An 18,161-nucleotide genomic window follows, 5' to 3' on the forward strand; every position below is an offset into this window, starting at 1 on the left:
GGAGGGGGGTTTCATCATATCACCGAAGCCGTTGGCACATTGAGGAGGCAGATGACAGTATAGTGGTCGTCGTTAATTGTGACGTAAACGGTATTATAGCTTCATCTTGCCAGTCAATTTGATCGCACGTGGTTCATAAAGTGGTGCCAAAGTCTAACATAATCTAGAGCGCTATCGCGCTCAAATTTGAATCGTATGTTTCCCTCCAACTGTAGGAACTTTTCTGTGTGGAGGAGCTTGCAAACGAGTGATGGCAAATGAGGTATACTTCGTGAGATTGAAGTTGTGTTCTTAGAGGCGGAGAATGACGTTACTTTGAAGACTTAATCGTGTTTTTTTTCTTTTTTTTTGTAATTTATGCTTCCAATTTTTAAACATAAATTGACAATTACAAGCATTGTCTTTCGATCGAATTTCTGCAAACTAACTTAAAAACTTGTCGGCGTTACATTTTAAATTGAACTCTGAATTCTACCGATTCACAATAAACGCGAGTAAGGTTAAATGCTCCCTAGTTTTTAGATTTTTGACAGCTTTTATCGAAAAATTTCGTATCGAAAATATGTTTGAGATTTTTGCAATCAATTTTTCTTAACGAGAAGCTAAAACGTTGTTGGTTAAAATTGCACGTTAATTTGTAATTGTCAGGTTTTTTGAATTTTCAGATGATTCAACCGTAGCTGTGTTTTCCGCTTTTCATGATTTGTTTCTCATTTATTATGTCTTGTGATGTGTTACGCTACTTGCTTCTAGGTGACAATGAAAGTGAGTCGTCAGAGGAAGTTGTTTGGAGCGCCCCTCGTGAAGTGGAAGAACAGGAGCAGTCATGCGGGCAGAGACGCCTACATAGAGTGTGTCTCCAGTTCAGAACAAGACAGCAAGAGCTTCGAACTGAGTCGAATGGAGATGGAGACAGGAGTACAGGTAACACTCTAACTACTCAAAAACCTAGTCAGGTCACATGTTCACATGTTGGGTGGCTCGCATGTGCTGTGAGATATATTGTGTGACTCACCTCATGCAAAAAAAATATAGTCACATCACATTTTGTGTGACATCACATCACAAACCAGACTCAGACAGAACATACAGACGTATCACTTGTTGTAAAATATATTAAACCAGTATAGTAATGAAAAGTGATTGAGTTTCAGATGCAATTTTTAAAACATGATCTGAATTACAGATGCAAGGAATTCAATGCTATAGTGATTTAATTAGAGTGTTTTTCCATTGGATTCTGAATCAATTTTTGCATTGGATTCTGCTGACCGGACTCGCTGGATGCTACAATTCGCATCTGAACAAATTGCAATTAGTGCAAAACATGTTCGCAAATGCGTTTAGCGAGCTCAAAAGTTTTTGAAACACTGAACAAGGATAACCAGTTGCTGTGCACGTAGCACAGAAACTTCCGACCATAATGATCAGGAAACTTCTAAAGAAGGCGCTTAAAAAAACTTCGAAAAAAATGTTGCTTCTAAAACTAAATTTTGAAGGCTTATCGTTTGAGTTAGACTTTTATATCCCTATTCTAAGACCTAATCGCTCGCTTAACTCGCTCGAAATTAGACAAAAACTCAAAAAAATTTAAACCGGTGTTTCTTGACAATGTGAGATTTTTTCGATATTTTTTTTCATGTCTGTCGAATTACGACTTATAGGGCAGGGTGTTTATAGTATATATTACTCGACCCCCTCCAATAGTTTTTTATGGTCCCTGATTTTGTGCGGATCTTTTTAAAAGAAATTAAAAAAACTAATACCAACCCGAAGACAAAGCTCCTCCAAAATTTCAGTGGTGGGAACAATAAACCTCAAAAATCCTTTTATGCGCTTTTTTCTTCAATGATCGAAAGTGCCAACAGATTGGTACTGTCAGATATAGTTTTCTTGAGGTAGCATCCTTTTTTGATCAAAAAGTTGAAAGAATGTGAAAGAATTTGTTTATTTGTTTATATGTTTATCTTAATCATTTTTCCAAATTGTTTACTCACATCTTCCTTAATATATCTTTTATATAGTTGTGCCAGGTGCCTGTTTACTGCTATCTTATTGTTCCGACTATTGAAAATAGGAGGATTTTTGAATTCGGGAGTGTTTTAGTTTGTTATCTTTTGGTTTTCCACGCAAAATCAGGTACCACAAATAATCATCGGACTGGGTTAAAAAATATATCATATTAAAGCCGTTTCAGTCAAAGGTCAGTCCAAGATCATTAAAACAGTTTCCAAAAATTTCCCCAGTTTAGAGAAAAAAACGGTTTTAAATTTTTGATTTTTTGTTTTAATTCGACAATAAAACGATCGAATAAAGAGATGATAACTTTTTAAATTGGTCATTTAGGCTAAATTAATTTGATTTTTCCAAACAAAGACTAGTTTTTTAAGCTTTATTTGCCACTTCCTTGATCGAAATTTTTTTTTAAATTTGAAAAATATTGTGTGAAAAAACAGAACAATTGTTTTATGCTTGTTTGTCTTTTTTTGAAGACAACTGTTATCGATTATACCCAATTCACTAAATTTTTACGCGTGTTTGTAGTTTTATTATCAGACTGAGCACAAAAAACTACCTTAATTTGAAGACGTTTTATTTGTTTTTTTTATGATTATGGTCGGAACCAGCTATCTATGTTTACAATAGTTTTTTAATTGTCTGGACCAAGAAATCTTGATAAATGTACTTTGAATACAAACGTCATATTTCTTTTTTCACAAATCTTAATCTCATTAAGGGTTGACGTTAAGTGTTCCTTTTTTGCATCTCCGAGTCTCATTAGTCTAAATGAGTTCAAAAATTAAACAGCAATGTTTATTTTACTTCGCTGACTGGAGAAATATATATTCTTTTTTATTCTTTCGTTTTTTTCCTTGGTGAAGTTTTTTCGGATAGTTGAAATATGTTTTATTTAGTTTTGTCCTACTTACGCGGAAAAGACATAAATGCGGAATGGTGTTAACTTCAGATTATGAATCAATTGAAACCATATGATTACATCTGAAAATCGTCCAAAATATAATCTGCTTTTAAAACTGTTTTTCAAAAAAAGTATATGTTATAGATAGAGGAAAATTTATTGAAAAAAGTGTGTACTCATGACTTTGATTTGTCAATGCTGTAGAGTTTGTTTTTGAATCCAGCTTACAATGATTGAAACCTTGTTTTTAAGTTGTGTGTTTCATATTTGCCAATCGTAATTAAGCTTGCTGAACTGACAAAAGTGCACTGAAAAAATTGGATCTTTCCACAATCCCGAAAATTGATATGAAGCTTTATCCGTGAGATGCTACCAAAAATCATCCAAAATGATTTAAATGGAATTTGTACGCACTAAAATTAATTCGAATTTGTCCGATTAGATCGATATAATTCAACCAGGGGCGGATTTAGGGGGGGGGGGGGGGGGCGTACGCCCCCCTCCTCAGGATTCGAACCCCTGCCAACCCAAAGGGTCCCCCCTTTGGTACTTTTTAAGAAATCCAATTTTGGTCGACCGACCCTAAAATTTTTCTAAAGGCGCTTTGGGCGCCAATATATACTAGTTTTGAGGGGGAGCGCGCGCCAAAAAACGCGTTTTTTTGTCAAAATTTTCCAAAAAGTGCTCAAAAACGGCTTTTTTGACCTGTTTTTTCAAAAAATTGCCTGCGGCGCAGAAAATTTGGCCAAAACAGGGTCTTTTTACTGCTTTGGGAGAGCTCGGAAAATCAATCTGATCGACCTAAAAAAAAAAAAAGGTCGTCAAAATTTTCGAAAATCCGCCCCCCCCCCCCTCGAGAAAATCCTAGATCCGCCCCTGAATTCAACTATTACACTAGCCTGCTTGAGAGCGTTAGTGTTTTAAAAGGAACCTTTTTAAAAACCTAACTCGCCAATAAATGTATACACAAATATATACACATTTATTGGCGAGTTAGGTTTTTAAAAAGGTTCCTTTTAAAACACTATATATTAAATAACCTTCAAAATATAATAAATATCGCAAAAATAATAAATAACCTTCAAAATATAATAAATATCGCAAAAATAATAAATAAGCTTCCGTTAAATTTGTTTTAACATCATAATTTTTGTGCAAATTTTCAAAGTGATATAACAAAAAATGAAGAACTCAGTTCGCAATTATCAATTTTGCTTCCAGAAACTTGCACTTATTTATACTTATAGTTTATCTGTCCAGGTAAATCATCAGCACTAGATAAAATAGAAGAAACTAGCTGAACTAGGTAAAATAGAAAAAACTAGCTGATGCGACTAGCTGTGATTTGTTTAACTAGGCTATCCAATCATACACAACCGAGTCAGCCCAGACCGAGTGGGTGTTTCCGACCAACGCGGCTACCCAGTACGAGCCGAGAGAGTTCGACGAAGAGACGAAGCAGCGGCTGATGCAATCGGAGGAGTTCGCCAGCACAGTTGAGACTGCTAAGCCCAGGTTGGCATCCACATATAATAAGCTAGCTTTCTCTTACATTTATTATTGAGAAAAAGGTAGAAAAGGGACACCAGTGATTCCTACAGTTGTTTCAATTTTTTTGCTCAAGCCCTGAAACGAACGATAGGTAAACAGCTTTAAGTTTGAGAAAAAGCAGCGGTTTATGAACTTGTGTTCAACTTTTTCAATACAGGTTAACATCTATTTTTTCGATCAAAACTTGCGTGGACCAAGTGAACAATCCCCACCTCCCCTAAATTAGTTTAGGGAGGAAGCTGTTCCTTTGGTTAAGAGTGTTTTTCTTCAGCCAATCAGAATTCACTATTTGGCATGACAAAGCCTTCGGGTGAGGGGGTAGTAGGGTAACTCACTGATTGTGGTGTTCCTTGTCTTCTAGGTAGGTGGGAGGTAGGTTACCTCCATACTTCACTCTGGGGGCGTGTAACTCCTTACCTCGCTCTGGGGGATGCGGGGGGGGGGGGGGGGGGGGGCTACCTTGGTTATGGCTAGCCTTTGATTAAACTTTTTGTTTTGTGTTAATATTGTATTCCAGTCAACTTCATTTCACACTCTTGTTGATTCTATTATCTATCAAAATGGTTACTTTAAATGCGGGAATAATAATCATCACGATATTTACCTTAAATTGCGGAAAGATTTATTCATCAGGTTGTTCAATCTTGAACATTGCACGCTGACTTACTGGCTTAAACTTGCCGCTTATGTAGAAATTGTTCACCTTTACTCCCACTGGGAATAAGTAGTTGAGTTGATTCTTTTGTACTTAGATTGGACCTGGGCCTGCAACACAATGTGGTGATGAATGCATTTGTGGACGACTGGTCTCTTTTGGCTGTGGAGGACACCACCTTCGGCAGCAAACAGGACGGATACCTCAAGGTCACGAATACTCGCACGCACATTCTTACGCACATATTAAAACACGCATCATCACAGTTTACTATCGTCATCACAAAACTTTAACATAATAAAACCGTAAATCGTGTCTGTTTATATTCAGGAGTATCAAAGCTTCACGGACTTGAAGAACAGCAAAAACAAAACTGTCACCTGCATGGACTGGCATCCCACACTCAAAGGTACATTGGCAGCTGTAATTGAAGTAATCTCGGTAAAACGGAGATTTTAACGCAAGCGAGCTTACGAGCCTAATGCTATATTATGAATCTTAAGTTTTGCGAACCCAACTCGCAAATAAAACGCTCTTTCGTTGCCTAGCATTGGAAGTTCTTATAACATCTGTTCTATCTGCTTTAAATTTTGATTCAAATGTATCATAGTAGAGTGCAGTGCACAGATGGCATAGGGGGACTATGGTTTGGCTATTTCCATTATTTTCAATAGTGCAGGTTTTTGTTGTTGAATGATGTTCCGTGACTTTTTCGTAATATTTTTGTTTTTATTGCATTTTCGAGAGCAAGTGTATTGTAATCGGGAACTAGATTTTTTGCGAAAAAAAACTTTTCGTACAAATCTTACGAAATTAGGGAGGAATTTAGTATTCGGTTGTGTTTCATTTTTTTTTCTTTTTTTTTTCTACACAAAATCAGGTACCACAAGTAATCATCAGAATGGATAGAGCGACAAATAAAATTAAAGCCCTTTCAGTTGTGCTTCGACCGACATTAAAAATCTTCAAAAAAGTTTCCCAGTGTCGTGAAAAACCAATTTGAAATTTCTGATTTTTGGTCTAATTTCAATTGAATGAGGTGAGCGAGCAGGCTTATTTTGCTTTGCAACCAAAACCCTTCACCGCAAATAATCACCGTATTGGGTGGAGTGATATATCATAATAAAGCCATTCAAGCCCTAATTCGAGCGATATTTAAAAAACATCAAAAATTTGTCGCATTGTCGAGAAAAACCGGTTGGCAATTATTGAGTTTAAGTCGAATTTCGAGCGAGAAAAGCAAGGGAACAGGCTTTTAATAGAAGAATAAGCCATGAAAGTTCAGTTGAACCCCATTAAAAAAAATTCTGTTTTCTTTGTTGCCGTTCTTGGAATGAAACTTTCAAAATTTTAATTAGAATTCTGCAAAAAAAAAGAAAAAAAAATTAGAAATACTTTTTAAATTTTTTTGTTTTTTTTTTGTCTTTTTTCGACTAAAACCGTTGCCAGATCTGCCTATTTTACTATGACTGTTGAATGTGCCTAAATTCTTGGTTGTCAAATCCTTTTATCATTCTGAGCTACTTGCACAGCCACCGGCTGTTCTTGTTTTTTTTAATCAAATTAATTTTTTTCTGGTTAAAATTGAATTGTCGTTTTTACGTTTGTCTACTTCAGTTTTGTCGGCCTACTTGCCTAATCACGGTTTTTTGTGCTATAAGCATGTTTCAAGTGTTGTTGTTTTTTGTTTCAGGGGGTAGTTGAAACTTTTTTATAAGTCATTTTTTTCGGATCAACTCTTGTCTGCTCACAAATTGTCGGCTTTGTTTCAGCTTCGTAAGTTTTGTTCCGTTGCTAATTTAAATTTCAAACGTTTTGCTAGGCGTGTTTGCCTAGACTTCTCATGTTTTTTTGTTTGTTGTATGGCAAGTGATGCGAAGCTCCGCTTCGCCTCTGTGTACAACTTTTTCACTTTTAATCATAGCAGGGGCGGATCAAGGATTTTTTGTTCGAAATTTTTGTCGACCTTTTTTTCGACCAAATTGTTTTTTTGAGCTCTCCTCAAGCTAAAGCACTAAAAAGTCCCCGTTTTGGCAAATTTTTTTGCGCCGCAGGCAAAATTTTGAAAAAAAGCAGGTCAAAAAAGGCGTTTTCAGGCACATTTTGGAAAATTATGACCAAAAAATGCGTTTTTCAGCGCGCGCTTCCCCTCAAAATTAGTATATATTGGCGCCAAAGGCACCTTTACAAAAGTTTTAAGGTCTGTCACCAAAAATGGATATTTCAAAATAGTACAAAGGGGGACCCTTTGGGTCGGCAGGGGGAGCGCGCGCCGAAAAAAGAGGGGCGTCAGCCCCCCCCCCCCCCCACTTAAATCTGCCCCTGAATCATAGTGTTTTACACTGCACAGATGGTCTATGGTTAGCGAAGGGTTAACGTTGTCGGTTTTATTTTTGTTTTACCCCCTTTACGTGGCTTTGCTGGAACTTTTGTTGAATGGATCTGGGTTACTTCTGAAAAACTTAGTTTTTCTTGAGTAATTTTTTCTCTGTTTTTACTAATATAAATGGGACTTACACTTTTGCTTCGCGAGAACTTGCGCGGTTCTCTGCTTAGCCTCTGTGTTTGTAAATCCATTTGATCAATTAACTATTTCATCTGTTGTGGTGTCACGTGTCATACGTGTGTTATCAGGGGTGGTGGCGGTGTCGTATGGGGAGAGGTGTACTCTGGAGGAGCGGGTGGACAATCTGAGCAAGATCCAACTCACCCCCTCCCTTATTCTCATCTGGAGCTTCTCAGACCCCATCCAACCTCAGGTGAGACAAATAACTGAACTTAACCTAATCAACTGAACTGAATTTACGTGGTCGACTGGGTTTTACCCGGTATTTGAGAAATTTTAAAGCAAAAATAAGACAGACTGTTGAGCTACATGGCCACGTTTTATGCCCTACTCGATAATCTACCTAAGTTTGATTGGCACGACGTAAAAGTCGGAACCACAATATGTATATATTTTTTTCTAAGTTAAACGAAAAACTTGTTTCAAGCAAAATGAGTCCAATTAGATTCAAATGTAGACTATATCATTGTAATCAAAAATGGGAGCGGAGACAGAATCACCGAAATGAACGGTAATCCGTGACAAACGCTAAAAACAGTTTATGGGTACGGAAATTTCTCCTTGATGACAACTTGGTAATGGTTTTGATTTTGTTCAGCTGATTTTGGAGGCGCCTGATGACATCTGTGCTTTCCGCTTCAATCCCACAGATCCCTACCTGGTGGCGGGGGGATGTGTGAACGGACAGGTGGTGTTGTGGGACATCAGTGGGCAGAACGAGGAGCGTCTCAAGAGAAGCAAGAGGGCCAAGGTCACCAAGGCCAACACCATGAACACCCTGGTAATGATTACTGAACAGAACGGTTTCAGACTACATAAGACTGCAGACAAGGTCAACTGATCATAACCAATGATCATATAGACATGACTAATTAAACGTTATAGACATAATCAAACGTTTAATCTGGGTAGTCCACAATAGGTGTTCACCGCTCACTGTTACAAAAGGAGGGAGAGAGACCCTTTGGTTGATACAGAAGATGTTGTCGTCTAATATATGGGGGAGTGGAGAGGGTTTGACGCCCCCATTCATCCTAAATCAGTCTACACTGATGTGATTTAAGATATTGTATTTCAGCCCGGCTATATAGACGAGAGTTCGATCATAACGCCCGTGGTGAACTACTGTGCCGTGTCCATGATAGACCAGAGCCACAAGAACTGGGTCACAGACCTCCAGTGGATCCCAGACCACATTGACGTAAGCAGCAAGCACATTGCCATAGTTTTTCTATCGTCTTCTATTTAATCAGGCATGCCTCCATTTGCCGTGAAAGAGCTGCTTAAGTAATTAAAATGTATAATACCTTAAATCCTAACCAGACGTCCTTGAAATAATCATTTGAAAACTTGCCAAATATGAACAAGGATAGCCGGTTACTGTGCAAGTAGCACAGAATGTTCCGACCGCAGTCTTAAAAAATACAAAAATGGTTTCTCAAATTGGTGTCGTTTTATTTCTGCATGTTGTGATAAAAAAAATCTGATTTAAATAATTGAACTTAGGCATATTGAGATTCATAGTAAAATCGGTCAATTGGACAACAGTTTTTAAAGAATAATGACTAGAAAAACGAAAAAAAAAATTGAAAAAAATTTCAAAATTTTTTTCAAATTTTTTTTGCGGAAATTTTTTGAATTTTCAAGTTTTGAATTCCCAAAATTGCGCTAAAAAACTCCATAACCTACCTTTACTTGAGTAAAAGTAAGTTTTCACGGCTTAAATTAAACTTAAATAAGCTATTGCAGTTATTAACTACCTTACTAATTAGCTCGAAATTAGATCGAAAATGTAAAATTTCAAACCGGTTTTTCTCGACACTGTGAAAATTAGTTTGAAATTTTTAAATGTTGTTCAAATCAAGATTGGAAGGATTTGATATGATATATCACTCAACCAAGTCCGATGACTATTTGTGGTAGCTGATTTTCCGTGGAAAACAAAAAGTTGAAAAAAAACTAAAACAGCTGAATACAAAGTTCCTCACCATTTTCGATGGTCGGAACAATAACAAAGTTATTCTACTTTTTTCTCGGCGCTGAGGAACTACATTTGTCTGATAATAGGGTTCTAGACTTTTTTTCGTAGAAGCGTTTTTGTGTGTTAGGGTTTTGGCTTTTAATAAAATGATTTTTTTAAACGAAGGATTTCTGAGTTTGAAGGCATGTAAACGATATTGTGTAAGGCAGATAATTTTCTAGATTAGCTTCATGAAAAAGTTATTTGAAATATTTTCCACTTAGAGCAGAATTTTTTCGCTTCAAATGACTTGAGTTAGGTTATTTTCGTAAAATTTCGGAATGTGTAGAGAAAAACATTTTTATATGTCAACGCGTAGCAATGAAGTGTTTTAGGAAATGAAGTGTTTTAGGATACAAAATCTTTTGAAAATCATATCGCATTTTTGATTTTTGCATTGACGGTTTGCTCCAAAAAATACTGCCTATAGGACCAAACAGCTTGAGGAATTTTTTTGATGAAGATGTTGATTGTGTTTCAGTTGCATTTTTGGTATGATCGAAATCTTGTATTTTTTTGGAGTTTTCTAAATTGGTGAAATATTTAGCTGTTTAAATTTTTTTTTAATTTCTCGAAAATATTTTTAAATTATTTTTTGGTTTTTGGTTTAATAAGGTATCCCAAATGGTCCAGGCCTAAATTTTCACACAGATTATACAAAAATCACAATGAACTGTTTTTGTATAGCCAAAAATTGTAATTATTTTGTTTTTGTATGGTAAAATATACCTAAATCTGTAAAACATAGCCAAGTCCGTTGTTCCTTTTCACTGGCTGTTCAATAGAGGTCGATAACATGGTAACGAATTGCTGTAGTCAACCGTTTTACACTTCAAAATCCTATATGATTGCTTAGATAAATCGACAAGGTCAAATTTTGGAGAACCACAAAGCATCGTGTGTGGAGTTAGTCACTTCAGGATGCGATGGGCAAGTACCTAAAAAACTTATAAGCTAGCTACAAAGAAATGCATTTTAAGTGAGGTTTTGCTCATTTACTTTTCAAAACTAATCAAAAATCTAAAATAATATTTGTTGCCAATTTGAGAGTCGCGTTCTTGATGTTTAATTTTTTTTGTTTAATAGTCACGTGATGTTTTGGGACATCCGAGCTCCCAAAGGGACCTCTAACCTGAAGCCACATGACAATCCCCTGAAAGTACCCAACACTTTCAAGTACCTGGATCTTCTGTGGAAGCCGATCATGCGCATCCCCATCCACAGGACAGACGGCCACGGGGAACACTCGCCTTACGTGTTCAGCTACCGCGAGACGCAAGGTATCCCACAATTTTATTCTATCTTTTCTGTTTCTTGAACTAATTTCTAAAAAGAGCAATGGTTACAGGCTTATTTTCAGACAATTGTGATGAATTAAATTTACTTTATCATTACAAATATTCGACCTGGGGCTCTAAACTGGACAGAATTTTGAAGGAACGGAAAAAATTTTAATTGTCGTTTGTTTTTGCGTATGTGAACTCAGCATAGCCCGAATCTTGATGCAAGATTTGAGCGGTTTGAGCCAGTTTTTTTCAACCGGTTGCGATCAAAACTTGTTGCTGGCAACTTTTGCTGTAAATGCATTTCCTTTTAAAAAGGGGTGCCAGTATCTAAATCAGGGTCTTGTGTGTTATGAAGCGCGTGAACATCTATTGTGTTTTGGCCCTGCTCATCATCGTGAATTAATTGGGTCACATTATCGTTCTTCTGGTTCTCATTAGGTGACCGTTCGATTCTTCCGACACTGGATGCGGAGGAGGAGCGACAGGAGGAGGAGAGAAGGAAGCAGGCTGAGAGTGTGGGGCTGAGACCCAGCTCCCCCAAGGAGAAGAAGGTGTTGCAAGGAGCATCCACTCACTACTTTGTGGGCACGGAGGACGGCGAGATCATCTACTTGGACTGGACCCTGGAGAAGGACACGGAGACTGGCAAACTAGTCCGTGAGTAGTGTTCAATCTCCTTATCTTTATTTGCCCGGGCACTAAAGACTAGCACCATCTTGAACTGCTTCTGGACTTTCAGGCTCTCATCCATGCTTTCATATCATTGTGCTTGGAATGAAAAACAAGAACTTGGTAATTGGTCGAAATGACAAGGCCGTGTACTAGTTAGTCTCCGATTTGAGCCTAAAACACAGTGGGTTGATCGGAGTGGCAATCAAATGTGGACGTGGTCTCAAAAAGAAATGTCGCCCCCTCCCCCTCGGTAATTTACCCCTTGACCGCCCTGTGGTACTATTTAAGACATCCATTTTTGATCGGCCTACCCTAAGCTTTTTCTAAAATGCATTGGCGCCAATATGCTTCTAGGGATGGACTAAGAGGTATATTGTCGCCAAATACTTTTTGGCTGAAAAGGTCGACAAAGATTTCGAATCGAAACTCTTTGAAAATCCCACACAGCCCCCTCCCACCCTCAAGAAAAGCCTTGATTCACTTCTACTCTCGAATAATTTCCAGTATATTACATCATAGAGCAACCGGGAACGAAAAGTCAAAAAATAAACGTAATGATCCGCTGAAAAAACTATGCCTGATAGACATCACAACGGGCTTAAAACTGAGAATTTTTTATTCGCCTGAGTTAATTTTAGTTAACAATGACACTACTCAATTTTTGGAAATAAAGTTTCAGCCATTAATTTGATTCGATCAGTTCTGTTTGGTCTCTGACTCCAACTTTAATTCAGCAGAAACGACAACTGTTTAGGTTCTGATTCAACTACATGTAGGTATTTGCAGACCAGAGTTTTGTTCTATTTATTCCAAAAGGTGGCTTCTTCTGTTGTCTCTATTCAACGCAAAAAAATCAAAGTGGATTCTATTTTATTTCACCATGTAATCTATAATCTATTGTAACACCACACACATAAATGGTGACTGTTGAAGATTGTATTGTTTTGAAAAATTGAAGACAATATGAAAACGCTGATTTTTGGCTGGTTTAGTTAATAAAATATTTGATATTTCACTGTTTATCGCATAATGGTTTGTTAGCCTACAATGAGCACTTCACTCAGTGGATTTTGATTGATTACCTAAGTTCTTGATTTCTCCTTAAGCCGCAATTATTGTTTTTGCTCCCACTTTTAATATTAGAATCACAAAGCCCACATTAAGTTTTCCATGTAAACTTGGAGATAGAGACGAAAACCTACGTCAAACAGCAACACAGCAGACATCAAATGAGTGAAACTTTCCAATCCTAGACCAAACCAACATGCTTTTTTATGAATGAAGAACTGATTTCAAAAGTTTAGTTTTTAAAAATCACCAAAGGTTCAAGCAAACCAAACTTTGATGCCGCGTATCTTTTTTGAATATTCAGTCTCTCTGTTCAGTTTTCATTTCACTATTGTGAATGTGACTATCGTGTTTTTTTTTTCATTCCAGACAAGTCCCCCGAGTGGGTGAAGGCGACTCACGATGGTCCAGTGAAGACCCTGGACAGGTCTCCGTTCTTTAAGGAGGTGTTGCTCTCGGTGGGTGGGTGGAACTTCTGCATCTGGCTAGAGGCATGTGCTGTAAGTGATATTCACATCTTTCTGCTTCGCTAATGACACAATTGAAATTAAAATGGATTAGTGTTCTTGCTCAAAATGATTTTTACATGGGGCGTTATCATTTAAATTGTTAATTGCACTTATGCAAAATGCTTTTTTTTTACTGAATTTTGAAATATTAAAGAGCGTTGTGAGGTGGATACGTCTCCGCCTCTCAATCGAAATGTCAGATGATTGCGCACTACCATGGTGCGTGTTTGTTGCCCGGATCGAGGTGAAATTCGAGCAAGTGCAGCTTTTCGACTGTAAATTCCGCGGTTGAGAACAATTTTAAGTCGAGCGCAATACTTACCCGATTTTGGTCGAAACATAGATTGAGCACAACCTAATTTTTCCAAATTTTGTTTTGAAAGTTTTATTTGACGTTCAATTGGAAACTTAGCAAAAAAATCTGCTCAGAAAAAATCTTCGTCAGAAAGTTGCAACCAGCAGAAGCACTTGAGAAACATTGCTTACCGCAAAACTAGAAGTTTCAGAGGTAAAATTTTAATTTTTCGAGATCTGAGGGTTTCTGCGGCAAGAAAAAGTAAATTTTTCCGAAAAAGTAAATTTTTCAGATCAACAGTTTCAGAGTCCAATTTTGTAAAAAAAAAACAAAAACAAAATTGGAAGATTCAATTTGTAAACAAATTAGTTTTGATGGCGAAATTTCGCTTTTTTCTGATTCTTATAGTTTAGTTTCAATACAGCATTATCACAAAAAATCAACAGAAAAGCATGCAGTATATTTTTTGTCAATTTGTTTATGTTATTTGATAGTCGAGAAAGTCGAAGCATAGGTCGATCATACCCTAAATTTTCAAATTCCGAAATTTTTTGTTTATGTTTTTTTTTTACAGAAAACTGCAGCATATCGCTCGTATGATTTGGTCGAGATGGCCAAAAATTATTATAATGTTGAGTTGGCATTGTGCCGAGTTGTTGGACAATAATTGATTGAATTGCGCCTACCGATTTACTAGTTTATGATTTCTCAGATAGATCAAATAGATCAAAGACGAAACGTATCAAATTTTGGTCGAAAAGTTTAAAAAATATCCGAACTGGGTTGAACAAAGTCTAAGACTTTTTTGTTGGCCCGAGGAAGTCGAAACATACCGAAATTTGATCGAGCAAATCGAAACATACCAAACGTTGGTCGAGAGGGTCGGAGCATGCGGATTGTTTAGCGAGAAAGTCGAAACATAAATTGAGTTCCTCGACCCGGCTGCTTCAAGGGGTCACAACATTGCCCATCCCAGAAAAGTAACCATAGAAATATTTAGAAAAATAGCCATAAGCCAGGGTCAACTAGCGGGTCTTTGCGAAGAACTGGACAGCTTGCCTGTTTTTCCTTTACCTGGTGGATTAGGCGCAAAAAAGTTGCATAAATAGCGGCAATGGTCGCGGTTGTAAAATTGTCCCAAGCAGAATTAAACGTATTTTTGTTCACATTTTTGTCGATTTTTTGTAAGATAAATTGCCAGCAGTAAAACAAAGTTGACAAGCAATTACATTTTATTTGTTTGCTTCATGTCTGTAGAACTTTAATTTAAAATGTTAATGTTTTTTCAAGTGACAAAATCTATTTTAATCGACTTTAATCGATTATAATTGCTTCTAATCAACATTTTTTTTCTAATAAAGTCTTTTTTCAATCAAATTATTTCAATCGATTTGACATATGTAAAATTTTAGAAAAACTGTTTTACATTTTCAGATCACACCTCAAACAAATAATGTTTTTGTACATTTTATTCCGACTTTCTAAGAAATTGAGAATGTTATGCTTGGTTTATATTTTTTTATTCAGTCATTTTTTGACTTTTGAACAGTTCTTCTACCATATGCAAAATATTGTTTAGTGAGCTCTAATTGGGGCTCAAATGCAGAAGATGTTTCACCTGAGATATTTGTTCAAAAAATTTTAAAGGTGTTAATTCGGGACTACTTTGACTCAAATTGGGATGAATAATGCGCGATATATTTCGTTCTATTAAAGCGAAAGTGATAAAGTGAATCCTTCCAAATTGAATTCAAGCAATTAATTTGCTCCTAATAATATGTTACCGCGCGCAAAAAGTATCATTTGGCATTTAACATAGCTTGTGGAGAGTGGGTGAAGTTCAGAAAGAAACTTTATATTCATATTCAAGTTTTTTTTTTCCAATATCTACCGCGTGAATCCTTCAATTAATATGAAAAGATCTCTTTGAAATGTTTGTTTCCAGGCAACAGTTTGTGTTTAAATAAACTAGTGGGTGACAAAACATCTCACATTCACAGATTTTTCTATTGACAGATATTTTTTAAAAAATTCTCATCAATTTTGATTGATTATAATCTAGTTTTTCTTCTTGAAAAATGTTGTTAATACAATGGATTATAAAGTGTTTAAACATGTGAGTTTGGCACTTATAAATAATTATAACTTTTGTAAAAGAGCAAAATTATTGTAGTTTAATCGAATATTTTCTCTTCCACTGAGTGCGAGCGAGTAGTTTTCTAGGTAATGATCAAGCAAAATAGAAGTTCATATTGAAAAAGTACTTCGCTTGTGTTTGTTTTGCAAAAATTTACAATAGACGACAATTGGTAACGAACAATGATTCGTAACAAGGCATTGGCGAGGAGAGACTACATACTCCCTTGTGCCTAAATTTGGCAACAGGGAAATGTTGCGCATGAATCAGTGATTGCCACTTCATTGATTATTACGAATTGTCGCTTTTTTACAAATTGTCGCATGTTATGAATTCTATTACGTGTTGCGATTTGTTGTCTCATGAAGGATAATTTGTGCACATGTAGGAGCCTCTGATGCAGTCGCAGAGCCACAACTGCCAGCTGACTCATGGACGGTGGAGTCCCACCAGAGCAGGCGTCTTCTTCATCTCCAAGTCGGACGGGTGCATAGATGTGTGGGACCTGCTGGACAGGACATCCGACCCAGTCCTCACCCAATCTGTCAGTCCTCACGCAATCACAAAACTCAACCCCATCAAGATCTCCAGTGAGGAAAATTTTTTGACTCCTACCCCAATACATTCACATAACGCTTCTGATTTTGATCCTCAAATGTCAACGCATTCATTTAACGGTTACATCGGCCATCCCTGCTGCTTTTTTTTACTGAGACCAGTGCCGTACCGAGCGGGTGGTTGCCAAAATTTTCCGAGGTGTCCCTCAGATTTTGGTACTATTTTACGATGTCGTCCTTTTAAAAAAAATTCAACTGAATTTCCAAACTTTTTTTGAAATTTCTGTCATACCTCAACGTATGATCTTCTAATTCCAGAATCCGAATGCGTCGACAAACAGATATTCTAATGCGAAGCGAGATAAAACAACTAGTTGGAACCAATGTTAATTCATGGTCTGACCGATCATTCGGTCGTTATTTGAGAGAAGGTCTCTCAAGGTCGGTTGACCAGCCATATGTATGGTTATATCATACATCAACATAAAACAAATGTATAAATATATATAACTAAGTTTTGTCGGTCCATGCCGGATGACATTCCCCCTTGAAACGATTTTAATTTACTAATTAAAAATATGAATTGAGTCTTAGGGTCCGCGTGGGACCGTTGCAGTTTTTGAGTTTTTAGTCCCCGTGGGACTTTGAGCGTTATCTATTTTGAGCGTTGACGGTTCCCCTTCTTGCTTATTGTGTTCCTCATCGTCCTGCATTTCAGCGTAATTGGTTTTTTTTTCTTGTCTATGTCTTTAATAAGTAGAATATCGTTGTTGTTTTCCGCCATATCCTCTTCAGTTGGTGACGTCAGGTCCACCACTTCAGTTTGTTTGTTGCCATGTTTTGGGCTGATGGCTTCGATGAATTTTGAACAGGCTTGGTATTGTGGGGTCTTGTTCGAAAAACCCATCTCTTGAATTAGAGTCTTTAAACTTGGGTTCTCTAATTTTTGTTGCTCAGGTGGCGAGTCTGTCTCGAGGCGAATCTCCTTTGGTTTTTCGTTGCTCTCTAATTCGGTTATCGTATTTATTGGGATGGCATTTCCAAATGCGTTTGATAGCGCCGATTGGCGGTTGCGTGTGGACTTTCTTTGTGGTTCTGATGTTGGTGGTGTTCCTTTTTGGTTTTGCCGTTTTGGCGAAGGGGCTACATCCTCAGAGGATGTGGTGGATTGATTGTCGTCCGAATGCCTTGATTCTGATTTTTCAAGTGCTCTCTTCCCCTTTTCTACTGTCACGTCCGTTTGTAGGGTCATCCCTCTGGTTTGTGGTTTTGTTGGTGGTCGTCCTCCAGTTCTTTTCCCCGTTGCCTTTGCGTTTCGTTTTGTTGGGCTACTCGTTTGTTGTCTCAGTTGCTTTTTCGTTTGATTCACTGGCAAGCCCGAAGTCTTATCCTCCTTGAACATTGCGTGTTGTGGCGCGTTGGGGTTTTCAATGTCTAAAAAACGTAGACATGGTCCAGATCTCCGTGCGGATTTATACGCGACATAATCACTAAATCGAGATGGTCTACAAGGCCCGTAAATTAGAGGGCTCGGTACAAAAGCTGCTCCGCTATTCCGCAATAACCTTGGTTGTTTGCCGAATGTTTGTACCCAAGCGGTGTGTGGAGTATATGTTAAAATTTTTCCGTCAACTGTTTTATACCTTTGTTCAAAGGTTTTTGGGTTTTTCACTTTCGTTGCTATCCTAATGGTTTTCCGGGCCACCTGCTCTATACGTTTCTTAGTGTGTGCGTCTATTGTTCTCTGTATCCCTTTGTGTCTTACATTAAGTTTATCTTTGGCTAGTTCAATAACTTTAGGACCAGCACCTGTTTTCTGTTGTGTCGGAGAATTTGCCTTTTGAAGTTTCTTTGGCATTTGTGGGCTTGTCTTTCCTTTTTCTCTAACTGATACCTCGTCCTCCGACCATCTTTCTAGATCATGC

The 18,161-nt window shown here is 37.3% G+C and overlaps 2 protein-coding genes across 3 annotated transcripts in view; one reads left to right on the plus strand and one right to left on the minus strand.

The window, feature by feature from the left end:
* LOC134838876 (dynein intermediate chain 2, ciliary-like) overlaps positions 1-18,161 on the minus strand; it is a 335,209-nt gene that overhangs the window by 162,407 nt on the left and 154,641 nt on the right. The gene's annotated exons all lie outside the window — the stretch shown is intronic.
* The window catches only part of LOC134838873 (dynein axonemal intermediate chain 3-like), a 50,260-nt gene that overhangs the window by 18,642 nt on the left and 13,457 nt on the right, over positions 1-18,161 (plus strand). For both annotated transcript variants that reach the window (XM_063854167.1, XM_063854168.1), the window contains exons 8-19: positions 754-924; positions 4,278-4,435; positions 5,224-5,335; positions 5,457-5,535; positions 7,761-7,885; positions 8,291-8,473; positions 8,771-8,893; positions 10,569-10,642; positions 10,799-10,992; positions 11,437-11,655; positions 13,108-13,238; positions 16,068-16,269. In XM_063854167.1, coding sequence (XP_063710237.1) covers positions 754-924; positions 4,278-4,435; positions 5,224-5,335; positions 5,457-5,535; positions 7,761-7,885; positions 8,291-8,473; positions 8,771-8,893; positions 10,569-10,642; positions 10,799-10,992; positions 11,437-11,655; positions 13,108-13,238; positions 16,068-16,269 — 1,771 coding nt within the window. The remainder of the gene's footprint in view (positions 1-753; positions 925-4,277; positions 4,436-5,223; positions 5,336-5,456; positions 5,536-7,760; positions 7,886-8,290; positions 8,474-8,770; positions 8,894-10,568; positions 10,643-10,798; positions 10,993-11,436; positions 11,656-13,107; positions 13,239-16,067; positions 16,270-18,161) is intronic.

This window comes from Symsagittifera roscoffensis, chromosome 2 (genome assembly GCF_963678635.1).
Source record: "Symsagittifera roscoffensis chromosome 2, txSymRosc1.1, whole genome shotgun sequence".
In the NCBI taxonomy this organism is placed as follows: Eukaryota; Metazoa; Xenacoelomorpha; order Acoela; family Convolutidae; genus Symsagittifera; species Symsagittifera roscoffensis.